We start from the raw sequence: 15,542 nt of genomic DNA on the forward strand, positions 1-15,542 counted from the left end.
GCAGGGCTGACTCAGGGTCCTGCTGTGTTAGTCACATTCACTTATAGCTGCAGAGTCAGAGGCCAGGGATGGGGATCGGGTCTCCAGGACCTGCATCTCGCCTGGCAGGACTCTGACTCACCCAGCAGAGGGCTCGGGCACCCGAGCAGGGCAGGATCAAGAGGCTCCTGAGGCCCTCCACTGCCCTTCCCAGCAAGGACAGCCACCGTGGGACGTGGCCACATTCCTGTGCCCCCGGCCCTGGGGAAGGGGCAGAGTGTGAACGCGACTGATGGCTTGAAATAAATTACACAGGCATTGTTTTTAAAATGGTAGGATATAGCATACATGCTGAAGAGCGCACAAAATGTATTTTTTTTTTATTTAAAGAATTACTATATAGTGAAAGCCTGTATAACTACTACCCAAGGACAGGAAACAAGACCTCATTTGTGCCTCTGAAACTCCATATCTCTGTCCCTCCACCCAGAGGCAAGCATTATCCTAATCTTCCTTGCCTTCTTTTGTGGTCTCATCTCCTAGAGATGCCCCTTGAAGAAGAGAGCTGTTGCTGCCCATGTTTGGATTGAGTATGAGTGGGGTCACATCACTCTCTGTGCCCAGCTTCTTTGGCTCCCCGTTATATCTGTTAGACCAACCGTGCAGCTGAAGTTTGCTCATTTTATTCCATTTTTGGTTTATAGGTACACATACACGCCACTTATTTATGCATTCCTCTGTTGAGGCAGAGCTGTGTTCTCCAGGTTTAATGTTATAAACAATGTTGCTGTGAATGTTTACATGCATGTTTCCGGGACCAACTGCTGGGTCACACATTTTCAGTTTGACTAGATACCATCTCACTTTTTTCAGAGATCGCTCCCATCTACACTCCCGCCAGCAACAAATCTTAATGTTTTATTGGATGAATAACTCAATGACTAGAAATTTGGCCACACCTGCCTCATTTCCCCCATGGCATGCAAATGTCCATGCCATATTCTGCTTCAAGGACTCTAGAAGTCTCCGAGTGCTGTCCTCCTCCAATATCTCTTCCAGATCTGTCTTACGACTTGATTTCACCCCAAGGACTAGGGGACTGTCATAGTGCCCTCTGTAACAGATGAGGAAACTGAGGTCCAGAGCAGGAATTTGAGAGGCTGGGTAACCTGGGGCCTTGGACTCCCTTTCTGGGGTCCCATTGCTAGGAGACTTCCTGCAATCCAGCCCACTTTGGGCATCTCAGTTCCCTCTTTCTCTAGGCCCTCAGCCTCATACAGCCCAAATGAGAATTCCCAAGGAATGTGAGGACTAGGGGAGTGTGCGACCCCAGGAACAAAGTTGGGAGTGCTCTAAGAGAAGGCTGCTTCGGGCTGTGTGCACCCAAGCGAGAAGCCCTGAGCACCAGTGGCCCCACAGAGGCCAAACACACACAGCCTGATCTGGGTTCATTATCCAGATGGAAGCTCTTGTTCCCAATGCCCTGACCCTTGGCACAGGCTCCTGGCAACATCCCATCTCACTGATCTGTGCCCTCCTCCCATCTGGGCACAAGAACCCTGTCTCTAAGATTCAATCGGGATGATGGACAAGGTTGTGCGCTCCTCAAGGGACCCTTGCAGTTCCTCCCCCAGAGCTATTCCTGGCCTAGGCGCCTCCCTCTCCCTTCAGTCCCCCTGCCTGACCTGACCCCACAGCTGGGAACATTTGCTTGGGGGTGGGGCAGCCCCCTGACTATATAAGACTGGACCTAGGTAGTCCCGGGCACCCTGGAAGCTCAGCTCCTCCAGTGCTAATACCTGCACACTCCAGCTTGACCCTCCAGCAGGCACTGCGATGACAGAACAAGCCACCTCGGAGGCCCCTGCCTGTGGTCTGGAGGAGACCGCCTCTGAATCTGCACATGTGCCCCCCACAGGGCCCTCTGGAGACACGGCAGCTCCGCAGGCTCCTGGCGGGAAGCAGGCTCCCGGGGGAGAGCGGGCTTCTGAACCACAGGAGTCTGCCCCTCAGCCTCCTGAGCCCGAAGCGTCTGCAGCCCCCGCAGCCCCCACAGCCACTGACCCTGCACTTCCACGTGAAGGTGATGAGAGCTGGGGCGGGTGGAGGGGGGAGGCAGTCATGCCAGGGAGCGGTGGGGGGCGAGGGCTCGGCTGCAAGCCCCTTCACCACCACCCCCGCCCCCGCTTTTCCCTCAGATGTCCCCAGTGCCCCGCTGCTGCTGGCCGTGGAGGATGTGAGTGACAGCTCTGTGACTGTGAGCTGGGAGCCTCCAGAGAGCCTGGGGAGGCTGGGGCTCCAGGGCTATGTGCTGGAACTCCGTCGAGAGGGAGGTGAGCTCCGGGTTAAGCCCTCATACACGGAGGGGAGGTGGGCCTGGGGGGCAGTAGGGACAAGCCCTCCAGAGGGAGATGCAGAGAGGGAGTGGAGGCAGTCTGCTTAAGCCTCACGGACAGCGTCTTGCTCACCTACACACCTCTGAAAGCAGAAGGGTATCCAAGGGACCTCAGCAGGTGCCTTGTCCTCCAGCTCCAGGAAGCCTCTGTGTAACGAGAATAAAAGGGTCGGTGACACTGGGGTTCTCCTCTGTAGGAACTAAGAAGGTGCTGAGTCTCAGAGGACCCTGCTTGTAGAGAAGCTGGGGAAGAGGGCTAAGTTAGAACAAGAGACAGTGAGGAAAAAGAGCCAGGCTGTGGCCAAACTCCTGATGCCGCCACCTCGTCCGCCGCCGTCTTGTCCACTTCCGCAGCAGGCAAGTTCAGGCTGGCTCCTGCCTTTGGCTCTGCCTTGCTGTGCGACTTGGCGAATGTGTCCAAGCCTCTCTGGGCTTCAGCAACCCCATCTCTGGCCACCATTCAAGGGTTCTGACACAAAGTGTCACTGATGCCATTTGACACATGAGAAGTCAGGGAGGGGGAGCAAAAGGAAAATAAGGCCTGGAAAGGGAGGCCCTCTTCCTCAGACCATCAGTGAGAAGGGAAGCTCCACTGAGAAGGGTGCCCGCAGCCACGGGGCCAGGGCCTTGTACTGTCTTCATTCCTCTCAGCCTTGGACTGGGAGCCTGTGAATGTCCGGCCCATGATGGTGACCCAGCTGACTGTGCGGAACCTGGCTGTAGGTGACAAGTTCTTCGTGCGCGTGGCTGCAGTGAGCTCTGCAGGGGCTGGCCCACCAGCGGTGCTGGAGCAGCTTGTCCACATCCAGGAGACCATCGGTAAAGCCAATCCCTGCTCCCCAGCCCTTCCCAAGCACCTTAGCTAATGGACGGAGAAAAGGAGGCCGAGGGGTAGTCGCTTCCCCACACTCACATGCACAAGCCACCTGCTAGTGCCATCTTGCCTTAAGAAAGTTCCAGGTTCCTCAGCAGCAAGGAGTCTCTGGAGGTCAAAGAGGCCAATTTTCTGGGTGGTCCAGCTCGCAAGCATTGGAGGAAGGGCTTCACGACCCCCAGAAACAAAAGCTCACGCTGCCCTGGTCACCTGCCTCAGAGTCCCAACACTTAGTCATTTCATTCTTCCTATCTAATCATAATCCCTTCAGCAGCCATAGAAGCTCATTTTCTGCTCATTTCCTATGACCTGGGTTCCAGATTCTCCCAAAGGGTCTGGAACAGAGAAAAGTCTTTGTTTGCCTCTTACTGTACCACGTCCCTAGTGGAAAGAAGATGAACACCCTGCAAAAGACCTGTGAAAGTTTCTCCATCCCCAGAAGCCAGTGCTGAACTGGAAACCTGGGAGCCCAGCTGCTGTCTCCTTGCTAAGATTTCTATTTGTAGGGTGCATTAGCCTCAAGCCTACCCTTGCTCCCCTCCCGGGGCTGATCGGGTTTCAGTCTGTTAATGGCAGTGAGTCATTTGGTCTGATCCAAGATCTCTGGGGACAGCCCAGAGCCCCAGAGTGACAAGAGACATGGGCCAGCAGGTGGCCCGAGGCCTCTTCCACCTTCCTGCTTGTCCTGCCCTCCTATCTCCCAGAGGCAGAGGGGCACCCCACAGCTCCGGACAAGGCCTCCAGAAAGAGGGACTTCATGGCCACAAAAGGGAGTCAAGTTTGAATTCAAGGAAATACTTTCACCTTTAAGGCCTGAGAGATGTGGGAACCACAGGGCTAAGCAATACAGAATTATTGTCACGGCTGGTCCATCCAAGCCAAGGCACCCCAGGACTCCCTTGAGGTCACCCAGACTATTAGTGGCAGTTTCAGAACTGACTCCCACACAAGACCATTCCTGTCCCACCAGGTGGCAAGCAATCTTTTCTGGTGAATTTCAAAACTAGAGGACATGTCCATCCTTTGAGTCTAGGTGAGACATAGTCCCACCTGGCAGCTCAGTATGATTCTAGCCTGGAAGTGGCAGGGAGCCCCCCTGGTGGGGAAAGGGGCGTTGGCAGGCATCCTGGACCCTCCCTGACGGCACAGGGAGCTTGGACTCTGAGAACCTGCAGGGGCCAGGACCCTCAACCGCAAGGCCTAACATTGGAGGAGTCAGCTAGACTCAGCACCCACTACTCCATTAAAATGCCTCTGGCAAGAAAGAAGGGGATTTCCTGGAGAGAGGAGAGCAGGAGGAGGTCGTGAGTAAACAGGGAGCAGCCAGGCCCTTCTCAGGGGCAGGGCAGGGTGGGGACCCTGTCTAGAGTCCTCAGCTGCTCAGCTGTCCCTCTTCAGCCACCTGGAACTGCCAAGCATTCCTGGCCCCCTGCAGCTGCCTCTGGAACATTCCACCCCTGGTGCTCCCAGGGCCAAGTGCCTGCACAGCTAATCCTCAGAGACACCGTGTTCCTTCTCACTGCCTCCTCCCTTCCTGCCCTGCACGCCACTAACCGACTGTGGCCACCTGCTTGCCACGGAGGAGCCTCAGCCACCCCACCCCGCCCGCCTAGGCAGAGAGCCGCGGGGCTGTTCCAGCTCCCCGGGGACACCCAGCAGCTCCAGCGGTTGCACCCAGTGAGGCGATGGTCGGGAAGGTGGTTCTCCACCAGAGCATGGGTTGGAAGTTAGGTGTCAGGAAGGAACTCCTAACCGCAGACTGAAAGGTAGTGGGAGGGAAAAGAGAAGGAAGGGGGTGTGCCTGCTCTGGCTCCCTTTAGCAAGGGAAAGGCCCCAGTCCTCTCACCTGGTTTGGGGACAGGGCAATGAGCAAACAGGTCTCAGAGGGGCCTCTCTGAAGGCAGAGGCATTAGGAAGGAGACAGAGTTGGGCACCCTTCCTGGGAACGCGGGCGACAGGTGCACACGCGCTCCCCACCAGGGGGAGCCAGGGAGCCAGCAGGGACCATCTGGAGTCAGGAATGCCAGGGCTGCAGGACAAATCCCAGCCTGGCAGGGTTGGGGCACCAAGGGAGTGCCTAGGATGCCTACCAGTTCACACCGTGGAGGCCCTGCCCTCCTGGAACCTCCTGTCTCTCAACTCCTCAAGGGCCTCAGGGGATTCTGGCCCTTGAACTTTGGAAGTGAGCTTTGCCCTGCCCACAAGGGGGCAGCCTCAGAGCGTCCCAGGAGTCCTCCTGCAGGGCGCAGCCTCACTGTGTGTCCAGTCCCCTGCTGTACTAAGCCTAGACTTCGGTTCTAATGCAGAGGCCCCCAAGATCCGTGTTCCCCGCCACCTTCGTCAGACCTACATTCGCCAGGTGGGAGAGTCGATTAACCTGCAAATCCCCTTCCAGGTGGGTATGCCTCCCTCCCAGGTTAAGCACTTGGGTGGAAATACAGGGCCCCCCTGAGGTGTATCAGAGGAGCCCAGGAAATGTCAGGGTTCCCTTGGAGGTCTGCTGAGACCCACCCATCAAGATGCACATGACTCAGTCGATTCCCCAGCCGGCAAATAGGACAGGTGGCCCCGGGGCCAGCTGGACAACCGGACAGTGAGGCTCTAGGAGGCACCTGTGGCTCTAGCCACTGCTGCCCTTCCTAGGCAAGGCTAGTGTGGCCAGCTCCCTTGAGCACAGCTCCAGAGAACCCTGGAGCAGTGGGAGTGGGGGCCTGGCACCTTCTGCTCCCACTCAGCGAGTTCCTCCCTCCCAGGGGAATCCCAAGCCTCAGGTTTTGTGGACCCACAATGGTCATGCCCTGGACAGCCAGCGGGTGAGCGTGCGCACCGGGGACCAGGACTCCATCCTCTTCATCCGCTCAGCCCAGCGCTCCGACTCGGGCTGCTATGAGCTCACTGTGCAGCTGAAAGGCCTGGAGGCCAAGGCAGCCGTCAACATCCTGGTGATTGGTATGGGACCAGGGGAGGCAAGGGCTGAGCTTCCTCCTGCCCCAGGACTGATGGTCAAGAGGGTCAGGCCCAGAGAGAGCGATAGGAGCCCGATCGTGTTGGGGGTGGGGTTGCCGCGAGCCCAGCCCTCCTCCTCACTCTCTGGTCCTGCAGAGAAACCTGGACCCCCCAGCAGCATCAGACTGCTGGATGTCTGGAGCTGCAACGCTGCCCTCGAGTGGACACCGCCCCAGGACACAGGCAACACAGAGCTCCTGGGCTACACAGTGCAGAAGGCAGACGAGAAGACGGGGGTGAGGCTGGCTTGAGCAGGGGGGCGGGGCTGGGGGAGGAAGCGGCCGAGCGGTGGGGAAGGCCTGCCCGCAGAGGGTGAGGGTACGGGGACCGAGGACTGCTGGTCTGCCCGCTGCCAACCGGACTCGCTGTGTGGGTTTTGGCAAATCTCTTTCATCTCTGGACTTCGGTTTCCTTCTGAAGACTGCAAGGGCAGTTCTCTGGGGCACTTCAAGCTCTAAAGCAGTGCTTCTGGAAATGTAATGTACATGTGAATTACCTGGGAATTTTGCTAAAATGCAGGTCTTAATTCAGTGGGTCTGAGGTGAGGACTGAGATCCCACACTTCTCTGAAGGTCCCAGGTGATTCTTACTTTGCAGGTCATCTGGCCACACTTTGACCAGTAAGGTTCTAGAATTCTCTGAGGTCCCCAGAGAGATCACCTTCTCCCAGGAGTTCCTTCTCCGCATTCCAAGTCCCAGGGACGGGACCTGGAGCAAGCCCCTCGGAGGAGGAGGCCCCGGGGGCGCAGGGAGGGTGAGGGCGTGTGCAGGTGGGGATGACGGGGCCGGCTCTTGCAGCGATGGTTCACGGTGCTGGAGCGCTACCACCCCACCACCTGCACCGTCTCCGACCTCATCGTGGGCAACTCGTACTCCTTCCGAGTTTTCTCAGAGAACCTGTGTGGGCTCAGCGCCTCAGCAGCCGCCACCAAGGAGCTTGCCCACATCGTAAAGACAGGTGGGTCTGGGCCCAAGACCAGAAACCGAGCCAGGCATCGCCATGCTGACGCTTCTGCCCATCTCTTCCCTTCCCCTGGAGTGTCAGCTCCGCTCCCTGTGTTACGTCTCACGGGAGTCCACTTGCCAGAACTTTTGCTGCTTCTCCACACCCAGGCCACCGCTACGCACACACACACGTTAATAGAGTGACTGAGAAATGGATGTGGTTGATTGATTGTAACAAACACATCAGAGTAAACCACGCAAATGAGCAGCACCCCTTGGGAGACTGCACTTATACTAAAGATGCCACATGGCTGCCAACATCATAGCAGTCACTGGGTCTCACGTACAGTGTCCCAAGAACCACTCTGAAGGACAATGTGTGTGGTTAGGTAGACTGGTGAGTTTGCTAAAAGCAAACTCCCAACCCTAATATAGCACCACATAGATGGACAACAGAGATATGGGTATTTACTGCTTCTACATACACACATGGTCCTCTTGCATCAAATGTGAAATTACCAGTCCTTTCTCCCCGTCACCTTGCATGTCACCTGGATGTTGGGCCTAAGGGCCGCACATAGTCTGTGTGGGCCGCAGAAAGCACACTTTTAAACACCAGCCTAAGTTGCACAGAATTAAGAAAAAGCTTTTGTTTAAAAATAGAAAGCCAGTAAAGTCTCCAAAGACAAAGAGAAATAAAATGTGGACTCGCTGGGTTTTTAGTCTCCACCCTCAGTCAGTATCACTCCCCTCCCTGCCTCCCTCTGTGACTCACCCAGCCATCGTTTTGGCTTTTCTATGCCTCTCTGAGATACTCTGTCTCTAAGCTCCTGCATGTTGGCTGTGCCTGGCTTCCCAAAGATCTCAGGAGTCTGGGGTCCTGCCATGGGGCTCCAGAGGTGGAGGCAGGGATGAAATGGATAGTCACCTGCCCTCAATCTTCCTCCAGACCACCAGCTCTCTGCTTAAAGAGCCATGATCATCATGTGACCTTCCACCTCTTAAGCCACAAACTCACTATGTGAGATTGGCAAGTCCCTCATCCATGAAAGGTCTTAATTTTCCATCTGTTAGCTGGGGTGATAAATGTATCCTTCCAAAGGAATGCTGTGTAGATTAAATGGGATACCTAGGTGTAAGCTATAGTGATTATTTCAGGAAAACAGATGAGGTCAGTCTTAAGAGGTCTTCTCCTGTAACCTCAAATTCATCCCCTTTTTCTCCCGAAACCAGATGTTGTTGCCAAACCCAAAAGCTTTGTTGAGCGAGACTTCTCAGAAGCGCCCTCCTTCACTCAGCCCCTGGCCGACCACACCTCCACACCCGGCTACAGCACGCAGCTCTCCTGCAGCGTCAGAGCTTCACCCAAGGTGAGGGCAGGGGCACTGGGGCTGCAGTCTTTCCAGACAACTCTGCCTAAGCCTGAAGGTGGCCTTTGGGGGCTTCATCCTGGCCCACACCCTTCCCAGCTCTCTCTGACCTTGCTCCCCCAGCCCAAGATCATCTGGATGAAAAACAAGATGGACATCCAGGGTAATCCCAAATACCGAGCTCTCTCTGAGCAAGGTGTCTGCACCCTAGAGATCCGGAAACCCAGCCCCTTTGATTCCGGAGTTTACACCTGCAAGGCCATCAATGTGCTGGGGGAGGCGTCTGTGGACTGCCGGCTGGAGGTGAAAGGTGAGGACTAGAGAGGTTGCTTTTTAGGAATCTTCTGATGCATGGGAGACCAGGAGAAGCCATGTTTTCTCCTTCTGGACTAGATGAGGCTGAGCACTGAAAATCAAGGCAAGATGAGGGTAGTAAAGATAGAGGTCAGGCTCTTGGGAGGACTTTCCAAGAGGGAGGATGGCCCAGTGCGGGAAAAGGAGGGCTGGAGTCTGCCTCGCAGACACACAGCTCACTGGGGTGAGGGTGTGAGATTCACTGTCTCCCACCCTGCACTTGGGTCCCCAGCAGACACCCGCCCCCTCCCTGAGTTCTAACCTTCAGGTTTGTCCCAGCCTCAGCCACACACTGAGGAGCCTCTGGTGGAAGCTGTGAAGAGGAGAAAGGTAAGTAACTGCTTGCACCCCCTCTCCTGCCTCTGGGGGTGGAGGCCTGGGGCAGGGGTGGGCTTAAGAAGGGAGGGTGGCAGTCAGCTCTGAGCATAAATCTGCAGCCACAGGCAAAGGTACCTGCGCAGTCCCGGTGGTGCTCTGAAGACCCAGCACAGTAGGGTGATGCTGGCAAGGCCTGGAAGGCATGGGCATCCAGGGGACGGGCACAGGGCAGGCTCTAGTCCTGACTCTGAATGGCCTCAGGCCAGGGCATCCCCACGGGGTAATTTCCTCAGCCAGAAAAGTAGCAGCAACAACCGTGCCCTGACTGCCCTTCCCAGGTGGATCTGAGGTTCTGAAGGGTGAGGGTGTACCCTGGAGTTGCGGGGGCAGAGCTGGAGCCTGGGCCGCGGGTCTAAAGCCTGAGGGGAGGGGGGCGGGGAAGGGAGGTCTTCTCCCTCATATCACCTCTTCAGCAGGCGCATGTCGCCGAGCTCTGTCTGACAGCGGGGCTCATGAAATGTTCTCTGCCAGGTGCCGCAGGCCTGAGGGGTCAGGGCCCCAAGGCCCAGAGTCGAGCGCCTCAGAGGCCCGAGATCTTCACGTCATAGCGACAGCTGATGGCTTTGCTCCTTGGTACCTGCCTCGCCTCTGGGAGCAGGCCTAGCAGGCCCCTGGACAGGCTTCCTAGACACTAGGAGCCCTGGAAGGTGCAAAGATCGGAGCCCTCCTGCAGAGTCATATGCTGGGTTGGAAGCACTTGAATAAAGGTGTTTGGTGTTATGGTGCAGTGCCTCTGTGACAGTGAGGTCAGCGTGATGGGCACTGTGTCCCCAGGAGGGTGGGCTGAATATGTCCCCATGGGGGAGTCTCCACCTCTGACACCATGAGGAAGGTTCAGTGGGAGGGGACCCATGATCTCATGGGGGTTTTCCAGATATGAGATCTTTTAGGATCTTGTTTCACATTCAGAGTTTGCTGCCCTTAGAGGATAATTACAGGAACAGACACCCTCTTCTCTGGAACCCTCCTTGCTCCAAACGCCTGCATGCCCTTCCCATCCCCTTCATTTCTCCCCGGACACCACCACTGATTTCTCTCTGTTAAGGTTGTCTGTTTCCCTCAGTGGTGGGGTGCATTCTCCATGAGGGCTGACAGTCTTTTATTAGTCAAGTGACCCTCCCTGGGAGCCAGGGGACATCCCGCCTGAGAGAGGGAAGGGCCTGGAATCAGCCCTGGAGCTACTGTTCACACTTAGAACCTGGCCCCTCACTCCTCTGTATGAGGAGCTTTGGTTTGGGCCAGGAGGAGACCCTTTCCGAAAGGTCTAGTGTAAAGGCCTAGACTCTGCAACAGATCCTCAAAGCCCGTGAATATAGTGCTAAGTGCCAGGGGTGCTGAGGGTACTTAAAATCTGGTAAGACCTTCCTGTCCACGCACTCCAGAGGGGAATCTCCTCCGGCCTGAGCAGCCTGTCACACTCATCCCACAGTGCCCATGGCAGCTCACCTTCTCTTGTTTGCCTCCTCCCCAGGCAGGCAGCATGTTCCCAAGAGTTGACAGGTCTGGAGTTCCCCTCGCTATTTGGCCCAGAAGCAGCAAAGAAGGGTGTCACCTAGGAGGGTGCCCAGCACAGAGGACTGGTAGGGCTGGTGGCCCAGGTGACAAGCCGTGACACTTCATTCTCTTACTTGGGATGCTCAGGGCAAGAATCAGGGCTCAATGCTTCTGCCTTGTGGCTGTTTGAGACCCACACCTACCATTCCACACTAGCTCCAGGGGGCGTGGAGCCCCCACTCAGGGCCCAAGGGCTAGTGGAGAATAAAGCAAATACTGGAAATTGTTTCTGGACCCGTTCTTTCTGCCTCTCGCAAGTATAACCTTGGAATCCCTGTGGTGAGGAGAGCAGGCCTCCTGGCAAGCATCATGGCCAGGAACACAGGGTTGTGGGAGGTGGGGACTAAAGGCGTCTTGATTCCTGCCTGTCAGTGGCTCTGGCCACCTTCTCCTGCAGAACAGGAGAGAAAACAAGGCCAGGACATCCACTTTCTCTCTTTCTCTCCTCTCCGTCTTGGTAGGGAGCTTCTCTCCTTAAGCTAGGTCCCAGGGCTGCAACCCCAGCACCTAAGTCCGACAAGCCGCTGTCCTGCCTGCTGTGGGGGTTGAGCTTGCTCTTCTGGCCTATGTGGTCCCAGGGCAGTCTCAGGGTCTCAGGCCGGCTCAGGCTGCCTTGGGTTGATCTTGCAGATGGGGAAGCACGAGCCACTTTCCTCTTTCCCTCAGGTTACCTGGCTCTTTCCCCATGGACTGACCTCCCACACCTCCCCCAGGACCGTGAGGGGCGGGTCACAACCACAGCCCACAGCCCGCAGCAGGGAGAGACAAGGGGGACGAGTGGGATAGCAGGGAGGGGAGCCCTGGGCTGAGACGCCCCAGACACGGGCAAGGGGGGGCGGGAGGGGGAGTCTAGTCATCGGGCCTCTCTGCTGGGGCATCCTCGTCAACAGGGGGTGCAGGCTGGCAGCGGAAGTGGTCATTCCAGATCTTAAGGAAGGTCACTCGAAACTTCTGGATGCGGAAGGCGTAGACGATGGGGTTCATGGCCGAGTTGCCGTGTGAGAGGAAGATGGCGATGTATATGAGGATCCTGGGCATGCGGCAGGAAGGGCAGAAGAGGGTGACGCAGTTGAGGATGTGCAAGGGCAGCCAGCTGAGGGCAAAGAGGAAGAGGATGAGGGCCAGCGACTTGGCGATCTTCAGCTCCTTCCCATAGTACTTCTGCGGGTCTCCAGAGGAGGCCGACACCTTCTTGTTGAGCTGCTTGCGGATCAGATAGAAGACCTCCATGTAGATGAGGACCATGAGCAGCAGTGGGGGCAGCACCCACACAAAGAAGTTGAAGTAGACCATGTACTCCATGCTGATGACCTTCTCGAACTGGCACTCGATCACAGGCTCGCCCACGCTGCCATTGGCCAGCCAGTCCCGCTCCACCACACTCAGGTTGTTCCAGCCGAACATGGGCGTCAGGCCCACCACAAAGGAGAGAACCCAGCAGCCAGTGATGGCCACCACAGCCCTTCGAGGAGTCACCACTGTCTTGTACCTGAGGGAGAGGAGGGCAGAGTGTGAGGGCCCCTCCTCGGTTCACCCAGCCCCGGGGGTCTCTAAGAGGAGCTCCTTGCCCAGCCAGGGCCCAGTAAGTGGGGAGGTGCATGTCTTTGGCTAGAAGGCAAAGTCTTTGGGATCTAAAATTTAGGCCAGGACTTGCAATGCATTGGCTCATGTCGCCTGCTGAGGATGGGAAAAATCTAGAAGAGAATAACAGATGAACTCCTTTAGGAGTTTTACTAAAATTGCCAAAGTAAAAATTGTTCATATGCACTTGGCACACCGCCACTGGTGACCTTATCATTGCTTCATGACAGTCCCCATGTGGTAGAAAAGCACCATCAGAATGAGGGCCCGTTTGACAGCTGAGAAAATGATGTGCGAGGTATGTCCTTCCTGAAGCCACATGGAGGGTGCAGGCTATCCTGTGCTTGCTACTGACCACACAACAAATGATTAACAAACCACCTCCCTCCCTGGACCAGCTGACTCACTATCATAAAAAGCTCCCCCACACCCACCTCCCATGGCTCCGTACCGTCTCCCCCACCTCCATCCTTACCTCCCCTCCTTTTTCAGTCATTGTACAATGCTTATCTCCTGAAGGGTTCATCTCAAGAACCAGCTCTCCCATCCAAGTACTAACCAGGCCCGACCCTGCTTAGCTTCCGAGATCAGATGAGATCGGGTGCGTTCAGGGTGGGGAATACATGTAACTCCATGGCTGATCCATGTCAATGTATGACAAAACCCACTGCAATGTTGTGAAGTAATTAGCCTCCAACTAATAAAAATAAATGAAAAAAAAAAAAAAAAACTCAACAGTCAAAAAACAACAACAACAAAAAAGAACCAGCTGTCCTCCCCCAAACTAATTGGGAAATATTCTCAAGAAAGAAAACTGATGGTCACCGAGGACTGCATGCAAGGGACTCCAATTCAGGTATGCTTGCATGGGTGCATTCATTTGTTTGTTGAGTGCTTTCTGTGCCAGGCATTGGTCTCTGTGTTGGGAGTAAGATAAAGAATCCCTTCCTCTATTGCAGCTCACATTTTGAGTGAAGAAATAGAAAACATAAAAGTAAGAAATAAATAATACAACTACAGGTTGTGATATGTCCTTTGAAGAAAATAAACAGGACCATGTTAAGGGGCAGAGTCCCCAACCCTTTTCAGGCCATAACACACACAGATATGAAAACATTAGGATGGCACAGAAAATGGATGTGGCTGCCCGTGGGCCATGCCTCTCTCCACCGCTATCCCCAAGGTTGAGGAGATGCAGTCTAGAGGGGCTCCCCGCTTCCCTTTAAACCAATTCAGCCAGCAGCCGGCATGTCCTTGGCCCACGCACTGGCCTTGAAGTGAGTGCCAAAAGCTGGGGCCTGCCTGGCTCTGGGCCAGCAGCTTGCCCAGTTGTTATTTTCCAATGCCGCTTCTGAGATGGATGGAGTGGCCTCCTGAACATGTAAACAGCTACTGAGGCCCATGGGTATGAAGGCGGAGGCCTCCTTCTAGCTCCGTTTTCTTCTGTCCTGTGCCTGGAGAATCTGCAGCTTTATCCTCCACAGCAATATTTAAGGACTCTCTCATCTTGAACCAAAGCCCCCCTCTCCTTAAAGACTTTTCTGCAGTGGAGAAGGGAATGATTTGGGGGATGCGAGAAGCTGGACCCACCTCCACCCCAAATAAAAATTGAGCACTAGAAGGGAACCTCATTTCCAACCTCATCATTCCAGTGGGGAAACTGAGGCCCTTGGAAGACTCCAACTCCACAGCGTGGTACCCCTCCCCTACTCTGTATTCTTGTGTCCCCAGAGCTCCAAGGAGTCTTGAAAGCTGCCCAGATTGCTTGTGCCTATCTGAAGCTATGGTTTTTCCAGTAGTCACATATGGATGTGAGAAAGAACTTGGACTAGAAAGAAACCTGAGCACCAAAGAATTGATGCTTATGAACTGTGGTGTTGGAGAAGACTCTTGAGAGTCCCTTGGACTGCAAGGAGATGCAACCAATCCATCCTAAAGGAAATCAGTCCTGGGTGTTCATCGGAAGGACTGATGCTGAAGCTGAAACTCCAACACTTTGGCCATCTGATGGGAAGAAGTGACCCATTTGAAAAGACCCTGATGCTGGGAAAGATTGAAGGCGGGAGGGGAAGGAGACGACAGAGGATGAGATGGCTGGATGGCATCACAGACTCAATGGACATGAATTTGAACAAGCTCTGGGAGTTGGTGATGGACAGGGAAGACTGGAGTGCTGCAGTCCATGGGGTCATAAAGAGTTGGACACGACTGAGCGACTGAACTGAACTGAATCCTTGCATTCTTGCTGTAACTAAAGCCCATTTCCGCCTCTTGAATCCCCAGCAGAATAGCAAGCCTGGTGCATACTTTGGCGTCAGAGATCCATATCTGAGTCCCGGGCCTGCAACCTACTAGGTCAATTCTTCCTCTGTAAAATGAGACTATGGGCCCTGCTTCAGATGAGTTAATATATGTGAAATGCTCTGTAAGCACCCCACCAACATTCCTGTGCCTGAGTTCCTACCCCTCCAAAGCCCCTGAAAACACACACACCTTGGAAACCCTGCTATCTCTAGATGTTCAGCAAACGTAGCCCAATGTGTCTGCAATCATCTGGCTCAGGATTTGTTTCTGATGAGCTCAAATTGCTTTCCCACGTGTCCCATGGTGAAAGGAGTTCTGGGAGAGTCTGTGGTGTGACTAAAGGAGTGCAGATCATTCTACAAAAGAGAAAGGCACTCTGTCACAGCTGTCACAAGTTGGGGGCAGGGCCCTAGGGTGAGACTCAGCAGGGCCAAATGGGGCTGCAGCTGCAGAAGGAAGGATGGAGGCAGGCATCCCCTGTCACAATCTGTCACCTCTATGGTTCACATCATGTGTATCATTTATAAAGTCCTTTCACATTCATGTCTCAGGTAATCCCCACGACCACTCTGCAGGTTGACTATGGGTTGTTTAGTTGTGGATGATAAGCAGATTGGGAATATCCCTTTCCTACAAACTTTAAAATGGGAATGCCTACACCCTGTCCACAGGCGTTACTACCAGGAGAAAGAAGGGTAGACACGGTGAGCTCTGGTATTGCCATCCAGCCTGAGGACTGGAGGAGAGGGTGCCTAGCCCAGGACCCACATCTGGGCAGTGATGACCCACCAAGAGAGGAGGT

At 55.0% G+C, this 15,542-nt stretch overlaps 2 protein-coding genes across 13 annotated transcripts in view; one reads left to right on the top strand and one right to left on the bottom strand.

Annotated features, from left to right (window-relative positions):
• Window positions 1-1,815: 1,815 nt before the first annotated feature.
• On the top strand, window positions 1,816-10,021 carry MYBPH (myosin binding protein H). 7 transcript variants are annotated; one of them, XM_070470656.1, is made up of 10 exons: window positions 1,816-2,062; window positions 2,178-2,312; window positions 3,026-3,193; window positions 5,555-5,643; window positions 6,002-6,197; window positions 6,351-6,490; window positions 7,053-7,212; window positions 8,433-8,569; window positions 8,693-8,879; window positions 9,203-10,021. In XM_070470656.1, exons 1-10 carry the CDS (start codon window positions 1,816-1,818, stop codon window positions 9,217-9,219), a joined length of 1,476 nt encoding a protein of 491 aa, XP_070326757.1. In that variant the 3' UTR covers window positions 9,220-10,021. The 7 variants fall into 7 exon arrangements, with proteins under 7 accessions (XP_070326757.1, XP_070326753.1, XP_070326756.1 ...); XM_070470655.1 differs by having other exon boundaries at window positions 1,883-2,312; XM_070470652.1 differs by having other exon boundaries at window positions 6,002-6,490; window positions 8,433-8,879.
• The window catches only part of ADORA1 (adenosine A1 receptor), a 41,723-nt gene continuing 33,826 nt past the window's right edge, over window positions 7,646-15,542 (bottom strand). For all 6 annotated transcript variants that reach the window (XM_070470657.1, XM_070470658.1, XM_070470659.1 and 3 more), the window contains one exon: window positions 7,646-12,344. In XM_070470657.1, the coding sequence (XP_070326758.1) occupies window positions 11,705-12,344 (640 nt within the window). In that variant the 3' untranslated portion in view covers window positions 7,646-11,704. The remainder of the gene's footprint in view (window positions 12,345-15,542) is intronic.

Source organism: Odocoileus virginianus, chromosome 7, assembly GCF_023699985.2.
Source record: "Odocoileus virginianus isolate 20LAN1187 ecotype Illinois chromosome 7, Ovbor_1.2, whole genome shotgun sequence".
NCBI lineage: Eukaryota > Metazoa > Chordata > Mammalia > Artiodactyla > Cervidae > Odocoileus > Odocoileus virginianus.

Coding starts and splice junctions, on each gene's coding strand:
- MYBPH (XM_070470650.1), top strand. CDS start 1,883: ATGTGCCCCCCACAGGGCCCTCTGGAGACACGGCAGCTCCGCAGGCTC. Junction 2,313..3,025: donor GGAACTCCGTCGAGAGGGAG/GTGAGCTCCGGG, acceptor CATTCCTCTCAG/CCTTGGACTGGGAGCCTGTG. Junction 6,491..7,052: donor AGGCAGACGAGAAGACGGGG/GTGAGGCTGGCT, acceptor CGGCTCTTGCAG/CGATGGTTCACGGTGCTGGA.